The sequence below is a fragment of the Gobio gobio genome (assembly GCF_949357685.1).
Source record: "Gobio gobio genome assembly, chromosome: 14".
Classification (NCBI taxonomy): Eukaryota; Metazoa; Chordata; class Actinopteri; order Cypriniformes; family Gobionidae; genus Gobio; species Gobio gobio.
Window position 1 is genome coordinate 27,386,761 of NC_137107.1, and position 20,520 is coordinate 27,407,280.

Below are 20,520 nucleotides of genomic sequence, written 5' to 3' on the forward strand. Positions count from 1 at the left end.
GGCTATAGTTATATAGACAGCGGGGAGGAGATTATAGATGTTCAAACATTTATTTTTTCCTCAGCCAGCTGGATTACTAAGAGTAATGTTTCATGTGATTAACTGATGCTAAAGGACACTTAATTGCTAGATAAAAGAGGCAGGATGGACAAAATAGTTTCACTTAATAATAGTGGTAATGCGCCTTTTGGGCAAACAATTTTTGCAGGAAACTCTTGGAAGGGAAAACTGGAAAACGCAGCATTTAAATAATGGGCAAATGTGTCATGGCCACGGCTTAATATAAATGTAAATATTATTAAATGTAAAATTATATATACATAGTACCGGTTTGGAAACATAACCATTTTTTATGTTTTTGAAAGTCTCTTATGCTCATTAAGCCTGCATTTATTTGAGCAAAAATACAGAAAAAAACTGTAATATTGTGAAATATTAGGGAATATAAATATTTTGCAACAACATACACTACAGTTAAAAAGCTTGAAATTAATACTTTTATTCAGCAAGGATGTGTTTAATTGATAAAATGTGATAGATAGAATAGAATAGATTTCTATTTTGAATAAATGCTGTTCTTTTTAACATTGATAATACATCAGCATATTAGAATGATTTTTGAAGTATCATGTGACACTGATGACTGGAGTAATGGCTGATGAAAATTCAGCTTTGCATCACATAAATCAATTTGACCAGTACTATATATAACTATACACCGATCAAGCATAACATTATGACAGGTAAACTGAATAACACTGATTATTGATTACGATTAGTGGGTGGGATATATTAGGCAGCAAGAAAACATTTTGGGACCCACTTTATATTAGGTGTCCTTAACTACTATGTACTAACATTTTAATTAATAATTTGATACAATGCACTTATTGTGTACATACATGTCTTTACATTGTACTTACATTTTTAAATATACCTGTATAAAATTACATCTGTAATTAATTTCTGTAGTTACATTTGTAATTTCACAGTTGACCCTTCCCTTACACCTTACCCTACCCTTAAACTTACCCACACCACAACACCTGTCCCTAACCCTACCCATATCCCACCTCAATATCAGCAAAAGTGTTATGCAATACAATATAAACACAGTAAGTACATTGTACTTATATTTGATGTAAGTACATAGTAGTTAAGGCCACATAATATAAAGTGGGGCCACATTTTGTCCTCAAAGTTGTGTGTTAGAAGCAGGAAAAATGGGCAAGCGTAAGGATTTGAGCGAGTTTGACAAGGGCCAAATTGTGACGGCTACATGACTGGGTCAGAGCATTTCCAAAACTGCAGCTCTTGTGGGGTGTTTCCGGTCTACAGTGGTCAGGATCTATCAAAAGTGGTCCAAGGAAGGAACAGTGGTGAACCGGCGACAGGGTCATGGCCAAGGCTCATTGATGCACATGGGGAGTGAAGGCTGGCCCATGTGGTCCGAACAAACAGACGAGCTACTGTAGCTCAATTGCTCAACAGGTTAATGCTGGTTCTGATAGAAAGGTGTCAGAATAAACAGTGCATCGCAGTTTGTTGCGTATGGGGCTGCATAGCCACAGACCAGTCTGGGTGCCCTTGGTGACCCCTGTCCACCGCCGAAAGCATCAACAGTGAGTACGTGAGCATCAGAACCAATTGGGTCTAAAAAACAACATTAGACCCCATTGACTTTCATTATATGGGCAAAAAAAAGATATTCTCATAATGTCATAATGTTATGCCTGATCAGTGTATATATAAATATATACATACATAATTTTTTTTGTTTTGAGAAAAAAATCATTATTGTTGAGCCCTGCTGCATAAATGAGGAATGTTATTTCCAATTAGGCTGGAGAGACTGTGTCGGTCTGTGTCTGCTGGGAGATCGAAGCCGCATCAGACCCATGTCATTTCTTCCATCCAGATAGGCCCATGTGAGCTGTCCCTATGTTCCTATTTACTAGTCAGCGGAGAAAAGCGCAGAGTGGAGAAAGGTGTGCATTTGCTATCCCAAACCCTCTGCTTCTGTTAATGCTGTGCAACACTCAGTCTAATTACTGCAGCATATGCGCGTCACCTGTGAGGCCCCTGCAGGCAGTCCTGAAGGCGCCTCGGAGCCCTGCCTCAGCCATTCACACGCCAGCATTACTCCAAACCCTGCTCATCAGAAACACTACACACCGCAGCAAAGCACCACTGACAGCCATACATCACTCGCTCAAACCAAGCAAGTGTGGCTGCGAGAGGAAAGATATGAGAGTAAAAGGGAGTAAAGGCAGACGCAGAGAAAGTCTGCAAAGGAGGCGACCCTTGAAGCTGCAGAAGAACTCGTTCCTGTTGATTGATGAAAGCCCTGGCCGTGATGGCATCCAAATGTGACAATTCAGGGACATTAAAGGCGCCAACTCTTCTGCTTCACCTGCTTCAGTCCAGCTGGGAACAAAGTGGTCATTATCCCACTGTATTCTGCTACGGTGCTCCCTGTGGTTTAGAATCTGCTCAATTATCTTCTCCTCCTGGGCTAAGGCTGACAGGCATGTTGGCAGGTGTGTCCTTTCCATCCCGTTCACCTCTTGACTACTGGAGGATTAGAGAGTGAGGGGGGCATCGACTAAAGCTACGGCTCCAGAGCTGTTAACGGCCCTGCCCTTTCTTACCCTGCCAACAGATGAGCGAAGAAAGAGAAATGTTTGTCTTTGGAGATGGCGCAAGGAGACCAGGCTTCAGATGATCACTACATCTAACCCGTCTGTCAGAGCTTCATCAATGAGTATAATCACAGCAAAGATGCAAAAATTGTGCATTTGACACAGGGGGGTGAAAATAAACATTCAAAATCACTAAAGGTCTGAATACAAGCCAAAAAGTATCAACAATATTTAATAACTGAACTGAATATCAGAATGACTGTGATTCATAAGTTAAAAAAGATGTAAAAGGGATAGTTTACCCGAAAATGAAAATTATTTCATCATTTCCTCACCCTCAAGTCGTTCCAAACTTATTTTCTTCTGTGGAACATAAAAGATATTCAGAAGAATGTTTCAATTTTTTTTTGTCCATACAGTGAAAGCCAATTGGGTCAAAAACAACATTGAAAAAAAAAATTGTTTTCAAACTACCTTTTATGTTTCACAAGGGAAATAAATTCCCACAAGTGGAAGACACGATGGTGAATAAATGATAGAAATTTCATTTTTAGGTGGACTAACCCCTTTATTATTGAGTAGCATTTTAGAATATAGGTATTTAGTCTATTGGTCCATTTTTGATCCACTAATGAAAAGAGTCAACGCCGAAGCGGAATTAACAGCTACATGTTGCTCAACATCACAGACAGGAAAGAGCAGAGTGATACAAAGTTAAACATTCAAGTCCATTCATCAGAAAACCTCTCGCCCAATCAATTTAGAGGACAAGAACTAAAGAGAATTGTTTGCAAAGGCAATTGGTAGATGTACATTCTCATTTCCATGTACATCCTCTCAGATTCAGACCTTTTCTTGTGTGCCGTCTTTTCTTATGCATGAAGGGAATTCAGATCAGAGTGTTTGAAAACAAGACATTAAGTAACCGGCTTTACTATGCCACAACGGTCAGGGGAATCGTCATGGCGACTGCTTTGAGAGGATGAGGGAGAGGCAGTTAACATTGGCATATAAAACAGCTTCACATCAGAGGTGGCTAAGTTCATGTCAAACAGCGGCTTAGATTTACCGGTGAGAGAGTGAGGGAGAGATAGGCTTAAATAAGCCCTTGCTTAATTTTGGCACCATGTGTGACACTCACAGATTTCCATTCATCCTTTTCTAAAGCCTGCTATTTATTTTACAGGCTTTGTTTCACAAAATACATTCTCTTTAGCATTTATAGGACAAAAATGTAGATTTAATTCATTTCTGCTATTATGAAAAGTGTGACAGAGGTGTGGCCACAGCAATGGAAAAATGAAAGCCATTATTACATCCCTACTGAAAAGACCCGCTCCTTTATGAAAAGGCAGACTCAGTCATATTGAGAACGAGGACTGAACAGTTTTACTTTTATAAGTGCGAGCAAATAGTCCTCCAAAACCGGTTGGCCAAAATGGAGTGATTTTCCATTTGTCGCAATCACGGGCAAACAAAGCGGTTATTTTACACCTGGTTTCTTACAGGCTCTTTGCCGCATTGTCACTTAAAGCACATCATCAAAAGACGCTATCGTCATGTTTACCGAGCCCAGCCTCAAACATGTTTTGTGGTGCGACACTGGACAAAGGATGATGAAATGACAAGAAGAAGTGAAGTGTGTTCAATCATCCTCCTTGGAAATGAACAGGAATGAGGAGTACGCCTGGATGGAGCGATACAGAGAGAGAGAAAAGAGAAAGAGAAAGCCAGATGGAGGACCTACTGAATGGGCTTCTCACTATCTGAATTCACTACAGATAATGTGGGTTCGGAGGGGGGGATCTACATATATTGCTTTGAAAACAGTGACATGATGGCAATAAATCAGCTCGAGGAGCGGCAGGCAGAAGAGAGCGTGACCGTACACGCAATGGGTCAGGTGAAGTGAGGTGTGATTAATATGAGGGTGCCAGTGTGTGATGATACAGTAAGAGTTTGACAGGGTTGCTGACACGCTGATAAGAATGTGATCTATCTGACCCTGCCAAGCATGTTTCTTCTAGTCTGCAGTGTAATTCATATTCAACCACACCACACAGCACGTCCCGCTAAAGACAACATGAAATGGCTGTCACAACACATGTAACTTCCATACTTGGACACATTTCAAGGAAAACTTATTTCAGTGGGAAAAATGTTGATGTTAGCAATTGTATTTAATTGGATTGTGAAAATTCAGCTATCATTATATTGGCTAATATTATTGGGGGGGGGGGGGGGGGGGGGGGGGTGTCACGGTTTGCCTTGTTTGTATTGGCATATCTCACAGATGCTCGTTTGGATTGAGATGCCAAGTCAACAACTCAAACTCGTTGTTGTGCTCCTCAAACCATTCCTGAATAATTTTTGCTTTGTGGCAGGGCACATTATTCTGCTGAAAGAGACCACAGCCACCAGGAAATACCATTACCATGAAAGGGTGTACATGGTCTGCAACAATGCTTAGGTAGGTGGTACGTGTCAAAGTAACATCCACATGGATGGCAGGACCAAAGGTTTCTCAGTAGAACATTGCCCACAGCATCACACTGCCTCCGCCGGCTTGCCTTCTTCCCATAATGGAGTTCCACAGGTAAGCGATGGACAAGCAACAAACTGCGATGCACAGTGTATTGACACCTTTCTATCAGAACCAGCATTAACTTCTTGAGCAATTTGAGCTACCCTGTCGCCGGTATACCACTGTTCCTTCCTTGGACCACTTTTGATAGATCCTGACCACTGCAGACCAGGAACACCCCACAAGAGCTGCAGTTTTGGAGATGCTCTGACCCAGTCGTTTAGACATCACAATTTGGCTCTTGTCAAACTCGCTCAAATCCTTACACTTGCCCATTTTTCCTGCTTCTAACACACCTAATATATCCCACCCACTAACAGGTGCTGTGATGAAGAGATAATCACTGCTATTCAATTAGTCATTAGTTATAATGTTATGCCTGATCGGTGTATTTATAATTAATACATTTAATATATCAATTATTAAATGAACAGATTAATAATAATAGTATTATTTATAATATTATCAATAAGTTCTCATTTTTATTATACTTTGCAGAAAATAAAAAGACAGAACAGAACAAAACAAAACATAATAAAAGATTAGTTAATAATATGCTAATTTGTGCAAAATAAGACCATTATGACTATGAAAACAGAATACATTTTGGATGCTGTCTATCATAAGCAGCAATAAAATATATTCAAACCTATTTTGCTAAATTATTAGGTTGTCAAATTCCACTGATCATTTTGCACAATAGTACACAAATAAGACGTGGTATTGCTGTAGCTTTCTGTTCTAGTAAGGAATCTTGCCCACTATGTCAGCCTCCTACCTCAACCTCTGCTGAAAACCCCACTTATTGCTTGAACAGCTTGTTGCTAGGCTACACCAGAGAGGGTAAAAAAGACTGTTATCAGAGAGAAGAGAAATCTCCTGAACAGTGAGAGTAGCACACCCAGGAAAATAAGATGATAAACAGTGTATGTGCATCAGCTACAAAAGTGAACCAAATAAAAAACACAAGGTGTGACAAGATGCAAATGAGAGGATCTTCTGAGGAGGAACATAGATGCTTTGCTCTGCTATCACGAGCTGCTTTCTGTGCCAGACTAGACTAGATGTCTTTATTACGGAAACAATGTGACTTAATTCTTGTGCAATGTGCTCATTTTATACGACAGGGTGTGGAATGCTGTTTGCAACACAAACAAGCATCTTAACATTAGCAGAAACTCGTATTTGCAACAGGTTAGGACATCAACTCCACAGTCGGATTAAAGATTGAAGGAGCATGCTTGACATTTTACAAACAAGGCGTTTCCTGTCCATTTCGAAAAGGAGTGAGCAGACAGGAAGCATTGAGATGACCCTTTTCACTGTACCGCAACAACATAAAAGCTAGACTAAAAAAGCTCCATGTCACACCTGGACGACACAAAGATAAGAGTCACTACATTTAAAAGCAATTTGTTTCATGAGACAAAGCCCCCTGGGTTCACCTTGTGTTCGCTTACCTTTTGTAGGATCAAAAACTGCTTTGGATTATTGGAAAGCGTACAGTGATTCAGTTATACATCACTGCCAGGCTGATATAACTGTACAAGGTTAACACTGGCCTTGTGACATGGTATTTAGAAATGCAGTGAACTGTACAAAAGCTCAATTATAGCTCTGCTACACAGTCAAGCCTGACCACGTTCTGTAGGCACGTCCAAATTATGCACATGCAAAAGAATAGCCCTAACCTTTAGATGTTCTGCCGCATGTATTTGGTTTAACCTTTTCTATATGGAAAGTTGCGGATAGATGTAAACAAACGGCGATACCCCAAATCGAGCCGTTCGCGAGTCGGCCGGGGGTGCAGAAAAGTGTCAATTTTGAGGTGTGATCCGGTGCGACACACAACATGACGGCTAATTAAATCATTAGAGGGTGTTTCACAAGGCACAGGTGACATAATTACACAGTATCACGAAAAGCCTTTATACTAAATCTAACACATTTACACAAGCATCTGCCGCTGCAAACTGAGAGCTAGGATAAAGGGCTTAATGAATTGAGAAAGCGCTTTCGGGGTATATCGTAAAACACAATAAAGCCCGTGAGCTATGCAAATGGTCCCCGTTCTGTGATTTGTGTGCGGAGCTGGCGCACCAAGGTGGAGTACAATGCCATCTGCGTCATGTAGAGAAAAGGCTCTCCGTTCATTTCTCAGAAATCAAAAACAGCCATTTGGACGTCATTTAAATTCATGAAAAATGATTGCGGGCGGATTACGAGTGTCTGTTGGGAGCTGTGTGAGGACTTGAAAAGAAGTCAAAAATGCCAACAAGGACTCGAGAAGGGCTCATGCAGAAGAGATGGATGTGCGACGTGGCCTGGAATTACACGGCGAATGCTCTGATTAAAACTCCCAGAGGAGCGCCGCGGCGAACAGGTGGGTCTTCACGGGTGAATGGCAATAGGGATAAAGGATGTGACATACGGACAGACAGACAGACAGACACAAATACAGCAAATCCACATTAGTTTCATTCCCAAATCCCGTGCATGTTTCCGTTACGTGCTGTACTGTACTCAGCTGGCATGCAGAGAATGCCATGCTGTGCTGGCAGAAGAAAGAGGGAGAGGTACCAACCGTGAGCTGCGGCTTCAGTGCTGGGCGCAGCGTCTGAGCACACGAGGAGAAGAGGTGCGGTGGAGGAAGGAGGAGGGAAACAGGAGGAACAGCATGCAAAAAAAGGAGAAATGGGGGAAAAAACAAATGGAACTGATAAGCAAGCATATACACACACAATTACAACAATGACCAACACTTTGAAACAAGCTCACAAGAGAATGGCAAGAGAACAAAATCAAATGATTTGCACATCAAACAAATAAGGCATTTTCACTCACAGCTAAGACTAGGGGTGTCAAAAGCAGCGGTACTTTGGTACAAATCATCCCACCGAATCCAATCCACCTTCCTCAACATCATAGACATTTCACTAGCAGATTTCTATGGCTACTCTGCCTGATTAGAAATGGTTAATATATTTTGAATCCTAAAAATATGGCAATTAAATGGATAGTTCACTCATAAATGAAAATGTATTCACCCTCATGCCATTCCTGTTCATGTCAACTCGTATGACTTGCTTTCTCATGCAAAACACACACACAAGTTATTTTAAATAATGTTATACAATGAAAATCAATGTGGCCAAAACTACATTGGACCCCAGAGAGTACCATTGCATGGACCAAAAAAGAAAATACTGTGAAAGATAGCTTCTATACTTGATCATATTTTCTCCTTTAAATACCATATTTTCATGATAAAAACCTACATAGTGTACCATTTCTAATCAAACACTAATACATGACGGCAGAATTAAAATTTTTGGGTTTTCACATTATATTACCAAATCTAACTGGTCATATTATTCCAATTTCAATTACTTTTGTTTTCAGTTAGTTAACAGCTTAGCCTATCAGTGATTAAGTGATTAAGAAGCGCTTTCTATTAGCTATAACAGCATAGTTTTTTGGCATTGAAGAAAGGGAATATGATTCTGCAGGGAGAATCGGGTCTCAAAAATCATAAAATTTCTAAACTGGACACGCTTGAATCAGTGTGCTGCATTGTAAACGTAGATCATTTTCGAATGGTGCAGACAATCACTACGGGCACCCTAAATCAATATAGCGGGACCGCAGAACTCTCAATAAATAATAACTACATAAAATGACCTTTTCATATGCTTGCCTTCCCTGCAGACACAGCTGTTGAGTTAAAAGTAGAGTGTGGGAAATTCAAATCACATGGACTGCCACAATCACCATTATACAGTGTATGACATATGGATATGATGCAGAATAATATATGAATGCCCACTGAACGCCTTTACAACTATCGTACGTAATTAGTCATTAAATCGCATCAAAAGACCACAGACTTTTTGAAATGTTAAGTCAGCGCAAACCTGTATTACTGCTCTAGGTAATTCCTCTGATATAACAGAGGAATTCTGACTGCCTTTCTGCTTTGAGCTGATGAAATGCCTCGACTGAAATATGGAAGCGAGTGCATAACATGAGGAATGTGAGCCCTTATCCTGGTGCATTACCTTAGGGCAGAGAGCACTTCAAACACACCAGGAGAGCCGTGATGCAGAGGTGCTCGTTATGGGAAGAAACATTAGAGATGTCAATCACTGTTAAGGCAACACAAATTTTGCCCTTAAAGCATAACTTGGTGTTTCTCGGCTCGATTAGATAGGATCTAGTCCTAATCCAGTTGTTGGCTTTGATGATTCAGGTTCATTTGAGTATTCCTCAATATTTATCAGAGATTGATGGATAGAAGTGGTGCTGAGGGTGCCCAGAATACCAAGACATTCCTTCGCAAAGGTAGATGAGTGATGCACGTTCATTGGATCAAAAGGTGGTGATCAAGAGCACTACAAAGAATCTGGGTGCTTTTGGATGGAGAGGTTCAAATGGGAATTACTTTATGAATGCTGAATTAACATTTTAGTTTTTACTTGTTTATTTATCCAATGCGACTTGCTCTGCACTTTTGACAGGGGAATTAGGCCTTGAACTAACCAGGGCTGCGTTTCCCAAAAGCATCGTAAGCCTAAATTGATCGTAAAAACGATCGTACGAGTGATCTTAATATTAAGGTCTGTTTCCCAAAAGCATCGTAACTTAAGTAGCACTTGAAAATGATCGTAGATCTACGAGTGCTCTGGAGTAATCGTAAAGCTCTAAGTGTATTGTAAGAAGACAGAGTTATGAGGTCACCTACAGGACAACCGGCAGATTACACCTTTAACTTTATTCAAGTGCATTGTGATAATACTATAAGGTTTTGATTGTACTTTATTGTACACTTTTTTATTATTTTTTTTATTTTAATATTCTCATTATTATCAATGTTGATTAAAAAAACAGTTCTGCTGCTTAATATTATTGTGGAAACTGACTTTATGATCACTGGATTTTATTATTTATTTTTTTATGAGGGCAGGTTACAAACAAAAAAAATTATAAATAAACATCTGAATTAAATGAGGATATTTATTTCGTCTTTTGTAAAGGTATCTTTTCTTGTTTTGTTTTTTTTTCTAGTTTTTTTTTTGCCTCAGCCTGAAGGTAGTTGCTTTATATAGACGTGTTTTGATTGCTAATCCACATCAGATGACAATTATTAGGTGAAACGTTCAGAGGAAACGATTCCATATAAGGTTATATTTCAGAACTTCGCAAATGGACAGCGACTATTAAGTAGCACTTAGAGCGCGTTCTCGCGCGTTCATGTTAAGTACATTTTTGGGAAACGCATGTGGAATTGCTGCGAGTGTTCGTAACTTCGCTCGTAGAACACGCTCTTTAGAGCTAAGATACATCGTTATTGGGAAACCAGGCCCAGGCCTTTAAAGTTTGCCCTTTCCAGTGTTTGAACTTGTGACCTTTGGTTTTCAAAATGAGATCTTTAACCAATGCAGGTGAGGGTTGTGAACCTCAATTGACCATAGCTCAGCCCTTCTTAATTTTACAGAATATTGCATGGGAATGAACTGGAGCATTCCGGGTTTTTTTTTGTAAAAATTGCTCATAGAGTGGTAAAAATGTACTGATCATTATTCTTACGTAAACTGGAATGAAGCATTTTTATCTGTCATATTTCTTGACTAAAAACTGAGACGACTGCAAATCAGAAAATCTGTGAGCGATTACGAGTGATAAAATTAGTATATACATTAGAAGGATATTATCATTTTGCATCTTCTAATATCAATAAAATTGCTGAAATGAACACCAGCTAAACTAAAATGTTAAATTACAGTTGAAAATAGTATTAAAATAAAAAAATAAAACAATTGGTATCTTGTTTCAGTCAACTATAAGGAGAAAGCTCATTTGAAAGATTACAAGTAATATTTTAACAAATATAAAATCATATTATGAACATAAAGCCACAAAACTATTGCTGAAACTAACTACAAATAAACCAAATGTGTAATTAAATGTGTTATAAAATAAATGAATAATAATATTAAAATTTAAACATACCAAAAAGATTAAACTTGCTGGACTCTCTCACACTCTAAATATTTTTATAATAATAATGATGATGACTATTATCATCATTATTCTTATTATTATTTAGTGCTGTCTAATAGATTAATCGTGATTAATCTAACATAAAAGTTTGTAAACTTTTACACACACATATACACATACACACACACATATATATATATATATATATATATATATATATATATATATATATATATATATATATTAATACAGATTAATACACAATTAATCACGATTAGACAGCACTAAATAATAAGAATAATACTGATAAAAATATTTTGAGTGTGAGATAGAGTCCAGCAAATCTTATTTTAATATTATTATTAATTGATTTTATAATTTTTTTTATTAAATTGTGATTCATCGATTTGACAGCACTTATTATTATTTATTCAATTAGTATCTTATCTCAGTCAACTGAAAAGAGAAAAGCCACATTTGAAACTGATCAAATTAATGTAAATGAACACACCTGGCCAATTCTATTCAAACTATTCAAGTTCTATTCAACCAAGCATGCCACACGAGTCCTGAAAAGTCAAGCCAAAGAGTCTCGATCGCCCCCAGGTGGCTGGAAGCAGTATAGGTCATAAACCCCGCCCTCTCCATGAAATGTAATAGTTTGTAGTCAATAATGTGACAGCTTCTCTGAGCGAAGTAGTGACTGATGCGCCAACGGTCTCTTTTCTGGATCTTTGCGAGGAGATTGGAGCAACTGTTTATTTCACACCGACATTATGAGTTGTTCTGAGTGTGGGCGGGACCTTGATATCACGGGCGCGGCTCCACTTCACGCTCAGGCTACAAGTTCACTACTGCGCAGATACAAGACTCAAGATGTCAGCGCCATATCGGGACACTGGCTGCTTCACTTACTACAATGGAAAAACGTCCGTCTTTTATTACAGTCTATGACTCGATAAAAAAAAAAGCACATTTTTCTATTCTTAAATTTGCTGCATTTATTTTGAGGAGGTTTGTGAAAGGCTCTCATGCTTCAGCCATGCTCTAATCATAGAAAAGCTGTCATATAGCCAAGAACTAGCAAGATAAGTTTTTCTAGCAATCCCTGCTGTTAGGCCTTAGGTAAAGAACCTTCAGGTAGTCAGGGACCCGTATCAGCACACTGTGTTAGTGTTAGACTGCTCTTTAGGTCTGAAAATATAAAACTCTCTCCATCATTAAAGTCGTTCATCTGGCACAAAAGCACAGCAAGGCCTTCAATATAATCACTGAAGGAACTTCTCAGCATACCGCTGCCGATAGGTCCTTCAAAAAGGCTTCCACCATCAGACTTGAATAACACTGCACTTACTGCTGCACAGCAAGCCTTTGTTTAAGTTTCCAGCCACTGCGCCATTGGGGAGAGATATTTGAAACATTATCAAACATTAACTGTCAGCTCCTCTTAAAGTGGGCACTGAGTACTTGAGGCGAACAGTTCAAGGAGAGAGTCCTGAGATGAAGCATGGGCCTACAAATACAACACAATCAAAATGAGCAATAATATCTTCAGGTTATTATTTGACATTAAGAGGGAAGTGGAGGGTTTCCATCACTCCTTGCATGCTGCGATTCCCATCAAGCAGATGGTTTGGAGCGTGTTCTCGCTGAGAAGGGAGGAGACACAGAGAAAGCAGGAGGGACGTAAGGGAGCTGTACTCGTTATTTACTACTGTCCAGGGACAGAAAAAAAATATAGGGGATCTGATCCAAAATGAGTATTAGAATCTTTAAGCTGTCCTCCAACTCTCAATCATCAGAGGGCCTCTGGAAGCCTGCTAAGCCCATTACTAGTCCAGGCAGAAGTCCGTCAATAAGTGTGCTGATGAGCAATGGCCTTCCCCCTCGTGCAGGGCCCTTTGTTGCAGCGTGGGTCACCTGAGGCAGTGTCCTTGCTTACATCAGCAGCTGATATCAGCAGAGATGACAATAGGCACACAGCTTCGTGGCTAATTGCGACAGCTTTGTGTGGCACAGGAGACGACAGCGAAACATGCGCCCGATGCCCAGGGGAAGGGCACAACTGCTGAATCTCAGCAGCACACAGCTCTTCATGGAAAATGTGAAAAAAAATATATTAGAGTAACATATTGTGATGAATCTATTGTGCAAAGAAGGCTTAATTAAAGCTGTTTATGTAAACCCCTAAATACCCTTTAAAGTTGTAGGCTAAATAAATCTGAAAATACTATTACAATTAAACAATTCCAAATCAAATGCAAAATATAATAAAAATAATTATAAACAAATATAAATATGTCTGTATACCCATCTACTGTACCTATCTATGATGAGAAGAAGGTTTGGGACGACATGTTAAGTAAATTATGACATCTTTCATTTTGGGGAGAACTACCCCTTTACATATCATTAGCAATCTTTTAAAACTTACTACTAAGAGACAGAAGGTGAAGTTTCATCTATTCATGAATATATCCATTGAGTTTACTTTGTCATCTGCTTTCCACGGGCAATTGTCAATTGTTTCCAAAGGCAATTGCGTCCAAGGACACCTATCATGAGTTCTTAGCAAAATGAATGGTCTGTATATTTACATTTTATATCCCATTAAACAAAATGGAGAATGAATGCGTTCTTGGTATAATCTGTAGCAAGATATATTAAGCACCTGTTTAAGTATATGACTGACTGGGACAATAATGAGCAAATGCATAAGGTGTATGATTTTTTTCATTAAGAGTGTATTATTTATATGTGTGTGTTTAGGAAGCCTGTGATGTCAGGCAGGTTCAGGCTTGGCTTGCTGAATATTCTCTGCTGTTCTACCAGCCTATATACAGTTAGCCATCATAGAATGTAATCATAGCTCCCATAACAATATACCTCTACATAAAAAAGACTTATTGCGAGCATTTCTGTGTTTGCATGACGCTAAGTGCAATAAATTCTAGGGGATGGTCTCCCTGGGTTGTGTATCAAAGCACTGCAGTGGTTGTTTTCCCTGTGGTAATGCAATTGACCTTTAGTGAATTAGCCTTTTCTCTGCCAGCGAGCCATCTCTCTTTGTCTGGCTTGTATTCTGCGGCGGGAATCAGACAGGGAGAGAAATGGACTTCTATCTTATGCGCAAGTGCTTTTGCTCGGCAATTCATTTGTTCAATTCCAAAATCAGTTTACCAGATGGTGTTTATGCAATTTAAGCCCTGACAAAAGCACTTTTTTCTCCTCCCTCTGTTTTTTTGTTACTTGCTAAAATGAATCGAATGCCGACTTCATTTATGCTCTTTCATCAATTACAACAAAAAAAAAAAAGCCAAGAAAAATCTATTCACCAGTGTTTTATTAGCAAGGCCAAGCATGCCATTAATGAGGCAACCATTGTTTTAGCTGTGCCTTTTGTATTGCCCATGTATCCAGAATATGGCATTTGCTTTATATTGGTACATATAGGAATATACAATATTTTACAGAAAATGTGTTACCTGTTAAAAAATCCTTTTAATTCCATATTGTTATTAGCTGTTAGGGCAATTATCACTAATACTATTGCTCACACTTATCTGAAATCATCATAAACAAACTTTTGAATGCTAATTAGCTTGCATATTACTAGCATATTGGCTATTTAGTAGAACATATTAATGCCTAATTCATGAACATATTCTACATCCCTTAATCCCAAAATGTCACCTCTACAACAACTACCTTACTAACAATTAGTACTAAATTAGGAGTTTAATGAGGCAAAGTCATAGTTAAATATGTGTTCCCCAAACTAAAGTGTGACCGACTGAAGATATTGAAGATAAGACTGAGCCATATGGATCAGAATATCATATCTTTTATCTTGGGCCAGTAAGAAACCTAGGCATCAGTTTTTACAAAGGCAAGGATGACTATTCTAGTTATATCTAGCTGCTAATTGAGTACAATTAGTACTCAGTTCCTTGATACACTGCCGATTTTGCAGGTTTGCCAACTTATAAAGCATGTAGTGGTCTGTAATTTTTATCATAGGTACACTTCAACTGTGAGAGACGGAATCTAAAAAAAATAATCAAGAAAATCACATTGTATGATTTTTAAATAATTAATTAGCATTTTATTGCATGACATAAGTATTTGATCACCTACCAACCCCTAAGAATTCCGGCTCTCACAGACCTGTTAGTTTTTCTTTAAAGGGTAACTTCAGTGATTTAGCATTAGGCTTTGTATCAGTAGAAACCTGGTAGTATATTCAAATTATGGTACTTTCCCCCCACATATCCCCCTGAGACGAGATAATTATGCATTTCATTTCTGGAAAAAATCCTCCGATGACGCAAATATCGTCATTCTGCATCATCGGAGGATTTTTTGGCCAGAGGCTAAAGACTACAGCCACTAGATGGAGCTGTTCCGCATGTTATCAACCCGCCCATAGGGGAGAGATCTCACGCACAGAATGTAAGACACAGACGGCCGCACGGACAATCATAACGGAGCGCGGTGCAGAGTAAAGTGAGTGTTTCAACTTTTCAATGAATTCCTGTGATAGTTTAGCTTCCATATGCGATCTGAATACGTGCCAGACTGGCGCTTAACGTTACCTCAGCTCTGCTCAGCTCTTCGTGATGAATGAAATCTGACACTGCTGTGTCTGTGCCGTGACTTTCGTTCAGCTCACTCACACTTTGAAAATACACGTTCAGTTTTTAATTGTAGTGTTTATTCTCTAACTGAACGAAATGATTGTATTACTATGAAGATCAAAACGACGGTGTACGGAGTGGCCTCGTAGGACAGCGAAGCAAGTGCATTCTGGGAATTGTTGTCTTTCATCCACATGAGACAACAATACATTTTCTGTCTTTTCTCAGTCTAGAAGGCACCAAATTCAAAAATAATTTCAAATTTCTACTGCATAAATGACCCAGTTTAAATACAAAGCTTAATGCTAAATCACTGAAGTAACCCTTTAAGAAGCCCTCCTGTTCTCCACTCATTACCTGTATTAACTGCACCTGTTTGAACTCGTTACCTGTATAAAAGACTCCTGTCCACACACTCAATCAAACAGACTCCAACCTCTCCATGATGGCCAAGACCAGAGAGCTGTGTAAGGACATCAGGGATAAAATTGTAGACCTGCACAAGGCTGGGCTACAGGACAATAGGCAAGCAGCTTGGTGAGAAGGAAACAACTGTTGGCGCAATTATTAGAAATTGGAAGAAGTTCAAGATGATAGTCAATCTTCCTCGGTCTGGGGCACCATGCAAGATCTCACGTCGTGGGGCATCAATGATCATGAGGAAGGTGAGGGATCAGCCCAGAACTACATGGCAGGACCTGGTCAATGACCCGAAGAGAGCTGGGACCACAGTCTCTTAGAAAACCATTAGTAACACACTACGCCGTCATGGATTAAAATCCTGCAGCGCAAGGCCCGTCTGAACTTTGCCAATGGCCATCTGGATGATCCAGAGGAGGAATAGGAGAAGGTCATGTGGTCTGATGAGACAAAAATCGAGCTTTTTGGTCTAAACTGCACTCGCTGTGTTTGGAGGAAGAAGCAGGATGAGTACAACCCCAAGAACACCATCCCAATCATGAAGCATGGAGGTGGAAACATCATTGGGGATGCTTTTCTGCAAAGGGGACAGGACGACTGCACCGTATTGAGGGGAGGGTGGATGGGGCCATATATAGCGAGATCTTGGCCAACAACCTCCTTCCCTCAGTAAGAGCACTGAAGATGGGTCGTGGCTGGGTCTTCCAGTATGGCAACGACCCGAAACACACAGCCAGGGCAACTATGGAGTGGCCCCTTAAGAAGCATCTCAAGGTTGTGGAGTGGCCTAGCCAGTCTCCAGACCTGAACCCAATAGAAAGTCTTTGGAGGGAGCTGAAAGTCCGTATTGCCCAGTGACAGACCCGAAACCTTGAAGGATCTGGAGAAGGTCTGTATGGAGGAGTGGGCCAAAATCCCTGCTGGAGTGTGTGCAAACCTGGTCAAGAACAACAGAAAACATATGATCTCTGTAATTGCAAACAAAGGTTTCTGTAGCAAATATTAAGTTCTGCTTTTCTGATGGATCAAATACTTATGTCATGCAATAAAATGCAAATCAATTACTTAAAAATCATAATATGAGATTCCGTCACTCACAGTTGAAGAGTACCTATGATAAAAATTACAGACTTCTACATGCTTTGTAAGTGGGCAAACCTGCAAAATCGGCAGTGTATCAAATACTTGTTCTCCCCACTGTATGGGCTTGGCTACAAAAATAAACAACAGTCTGGGGACAACAGGGATATGTAAGGACTTAACACCTAAAGAATCTTCATTCAGTCTTCCCTTTACACTGCGGCTCAAAGTCACAGATAGATAAATGGACAGAAAGAGATGGAGTAAATGACGAGAAGGGAGAAATAAGAGAGATGGAGGAAAGATTGTGTTGTCAGCCTCAGAGAACACGGCAGAGGAAGAAATGCCTCATCTTTGATCAAATTTGCAAAAGCTTTGTGGGAAATAAAAGAGCTCTCAGAAATATCGATAAACATCCATTTCTGAGCTGTGTTTAGCGGAGAAAAAAGGCAATACAAATAGAAATTAATGACATCTGTCCCCATTGCGTATGGTGGCAAGCAAGGCCTCTCCATTTAGCCATTTATTTTTCAGTGTAAATGGCAATTTAGTCATCTCTAAATGTCACCTCCTGAAGCTGTGGAGCACTTTAGCCTTGCGTTAGGGCTTTAATAGATTTTTTAAAAGTGCAGTATAGCCCATTCCATTTCTCTTATAGCCAGTTTATCAAAAATGTATTAAATTTCTAAGTGGCCTCCACCTCTGCAGACTGATAAATCCATGTGGTGTTCCTGAACTATACACATCCAGCCAAAGGATAAATGAAATCAGCAGAAGGAGGGAGCAGTGTGGTTGCTTAGGACCCACTCTTCCTATTGAAGTACATGGGCATAATAGGATGCGCTTTAAGGGAAATGCGATAAAAATGCAGCCTGATATAGCAGAGCTATAGGTCTGCGCGGCCCGGCATTTGGAAAGCGTATCTGGAGCTGAGGCTGAGCTGGAATTATTTCACACAAACAACGCAATATGACTGTAATTGAATAATATTTTCCCTATCAGGGCCATTTATCCACAGCGATGCCTGCGGGTTGGACCTCTGGAGGATTTCAATGTGTGCAGCAGGCAGCGATGTTAACGAGATTCATTCACCTCGCTAATGAAGAAAGAGGGTGTGTCTCATTTGTATGCGTCATCGCTTCTTTCATTAAACACAATCATGTAGCCTAATCACGACCGATTCATTTCTCAGCCCTTTATAGATTCCCTCAAATCATCCGCACAAGTCAGTCCAAGATTTTGATTGCTCGCGTAACCGGCGGCCGCTCCCACTCGGTTTCTTGAGTACACAACAAAGCTCGGAGCCGCATCTCGAGCAATCTGCACGGTTTTCACTGTAATATAAAGAATTGCCTTGAGGAAAGAGAAAAACAGAGAGTAAAACGATCTCAATCGGTTGCTTCAATATCACAATCATTACATGGGGCAAATTACATCAGGGTCTCTTTTAGAGATTGAAACCAGCAGCAACATTGATTTAGCTTTCCATCATCTGGGGCCGTATTAGCTTTTGTGTGCTTTTTATGTTGAGTAGAGTGGATTAGAGTAGCTAATGAGCTTGCGGTGGTCAGTATCGCAGGGGCATTGGTATCATTCGGAAACAGAGCCGGCCCTACATTCAGAGTTTACTCAATTATAAAACAAGCAGGTTCGGACGAACCCGGTGCAAAAACAGTTAATTGTAGCTACAACGTTGTGGACGTATGCCCGGTTTTCTAAGTGTGGTCCGTGGCCTGGCCATATGCATAGATTTGTCCCCCCCAGTCATGCATCTGTCTTTTTTTAATCAACACACAAACTATTTAGATGCTGTTAAATGAAGCACGAGTCCTGCAGGTTATGTCCAATTTTGTAAATGATTGCTAAGGGTTAACAGTGGGCACTTTATCATAGCATGTAAACAAATTGACTAAATATTACCATACAGCCATGTGCTTGGTACACAGCCACTAAAAAGTTAAAGGGTCAGTAAGATTCTTTTAAAGAAATAAATATTTCTTTGTTATGCAAGGATGCATTAAATTGTTCAAAAGTTTATTTTATTTCAAATAAATGCTGTTCTTTTTAACTATTCCATCAAAGAATCCAAAAAGAAAGAAAAAAAGTAAAGCAGTTTCGACAAAAAATATTAAACACCACTGTTTTCAACATCGATAATAATAATAATAAGAAATGTGTCTTGCATCAAATCCGCACAGGATCATGTGACACTGAAGACTGGAGTAATTGCTGCTTTGCATCACAGGAATAATTATATCCAATATATATAGATTATATATATTAATTAAAAAATAATAATTTTAATTAATGTATCAAATAAATGCAGAGAATAAGTCTTATTTCAAAAACATTAAGAAAAATCTCACTGAGCCCAAACTTTTGAACGATAGTGTATATTAACATATGTACAACTCTGCAAGTAATATAAACATTAAATCGTTTCAAGAAAAACATTAATGTGTTCTAGTAATAGAACAAAGTAAAGCTTTTTGCTCATACGCCTTCCAAACATATGCCACTGGACATAAACCTGGAAAGGAGTGCAGCTCTACTCTTTTTCACAAAATCAGTTTACACAGCAATTCATTGCATAACGCTCTGTGATTGAGACCTTTAAGAATTTGGAACAAACATTTTCTGACTATGTATCCGCTTCATACATCATTCCTATGGATGAAATTAAACTCTCTGAGACCTAGTATTTTGGGTTCACTGGCAGATTAGTTCATAACAGGGCACGGTTTCACATAGTAATTTGATAGCTGTCATGCGGACCAGAGTACCGAACCCGAGACTACATGTAGGAGGCGTTCTGAGTTTGTTTGTACTGTAGCACAATTTGCGTAAATGTGAAAGCAACTCTGACTTGGGTGCGCACATGTTGAGGAAGTAATGTGTATGCATTTTAGCCGACACATGGGGATGACACATGGGATATGAGTGAGTGGAGTCAGAGCAACAAATGAATGGCTCGCAATCAGCTGTCGCCTCAAAAGAGTTTATTTGCAAGCAGCAGAAAGCTGCATTCATATGACATACAGAGTAGACGGTAGTGTTGTTGCACTACTCTTCTGTGCATAATGCCAACATATTAATAAAAAACACAATATATTGACAGGCGTTCTGTTTTCTCTCATGCGCAACACTCATTTGTAAT

General features: G+C 39.4%; 1 protein-coding gene across 6 annotated transcripts in view; it reads right to left on the bottom strand.

Annotated features, from left to right (window-relative positions):
* The window catches only part of cadm1a (cell adhesion molecule 1a), a 354,466-nt gene that overhangs the window by 19,786 nt on the left and 314,160 nt on the right, over positions 1 to 20,520 (bottom strand). For 2 of the 6 annotated variants that reach the window (XM_079834640.1, XM_079834642.1), the window contains one exon: positions 7,811 to 7,843. The exons of the other annotated variants lie outside the window; for them this stretch is intronic. In XM_079834640.1, the coding sequence (XP_079690766.1) occupies positions 7,811 to 7,843 (33 nt within the window). The remainder of the gene's footprint in view (positions 1 to 7,810; positions 7,844 to 20,520) is intronic. 6 annotated transcript variants of the gene reach the window in all.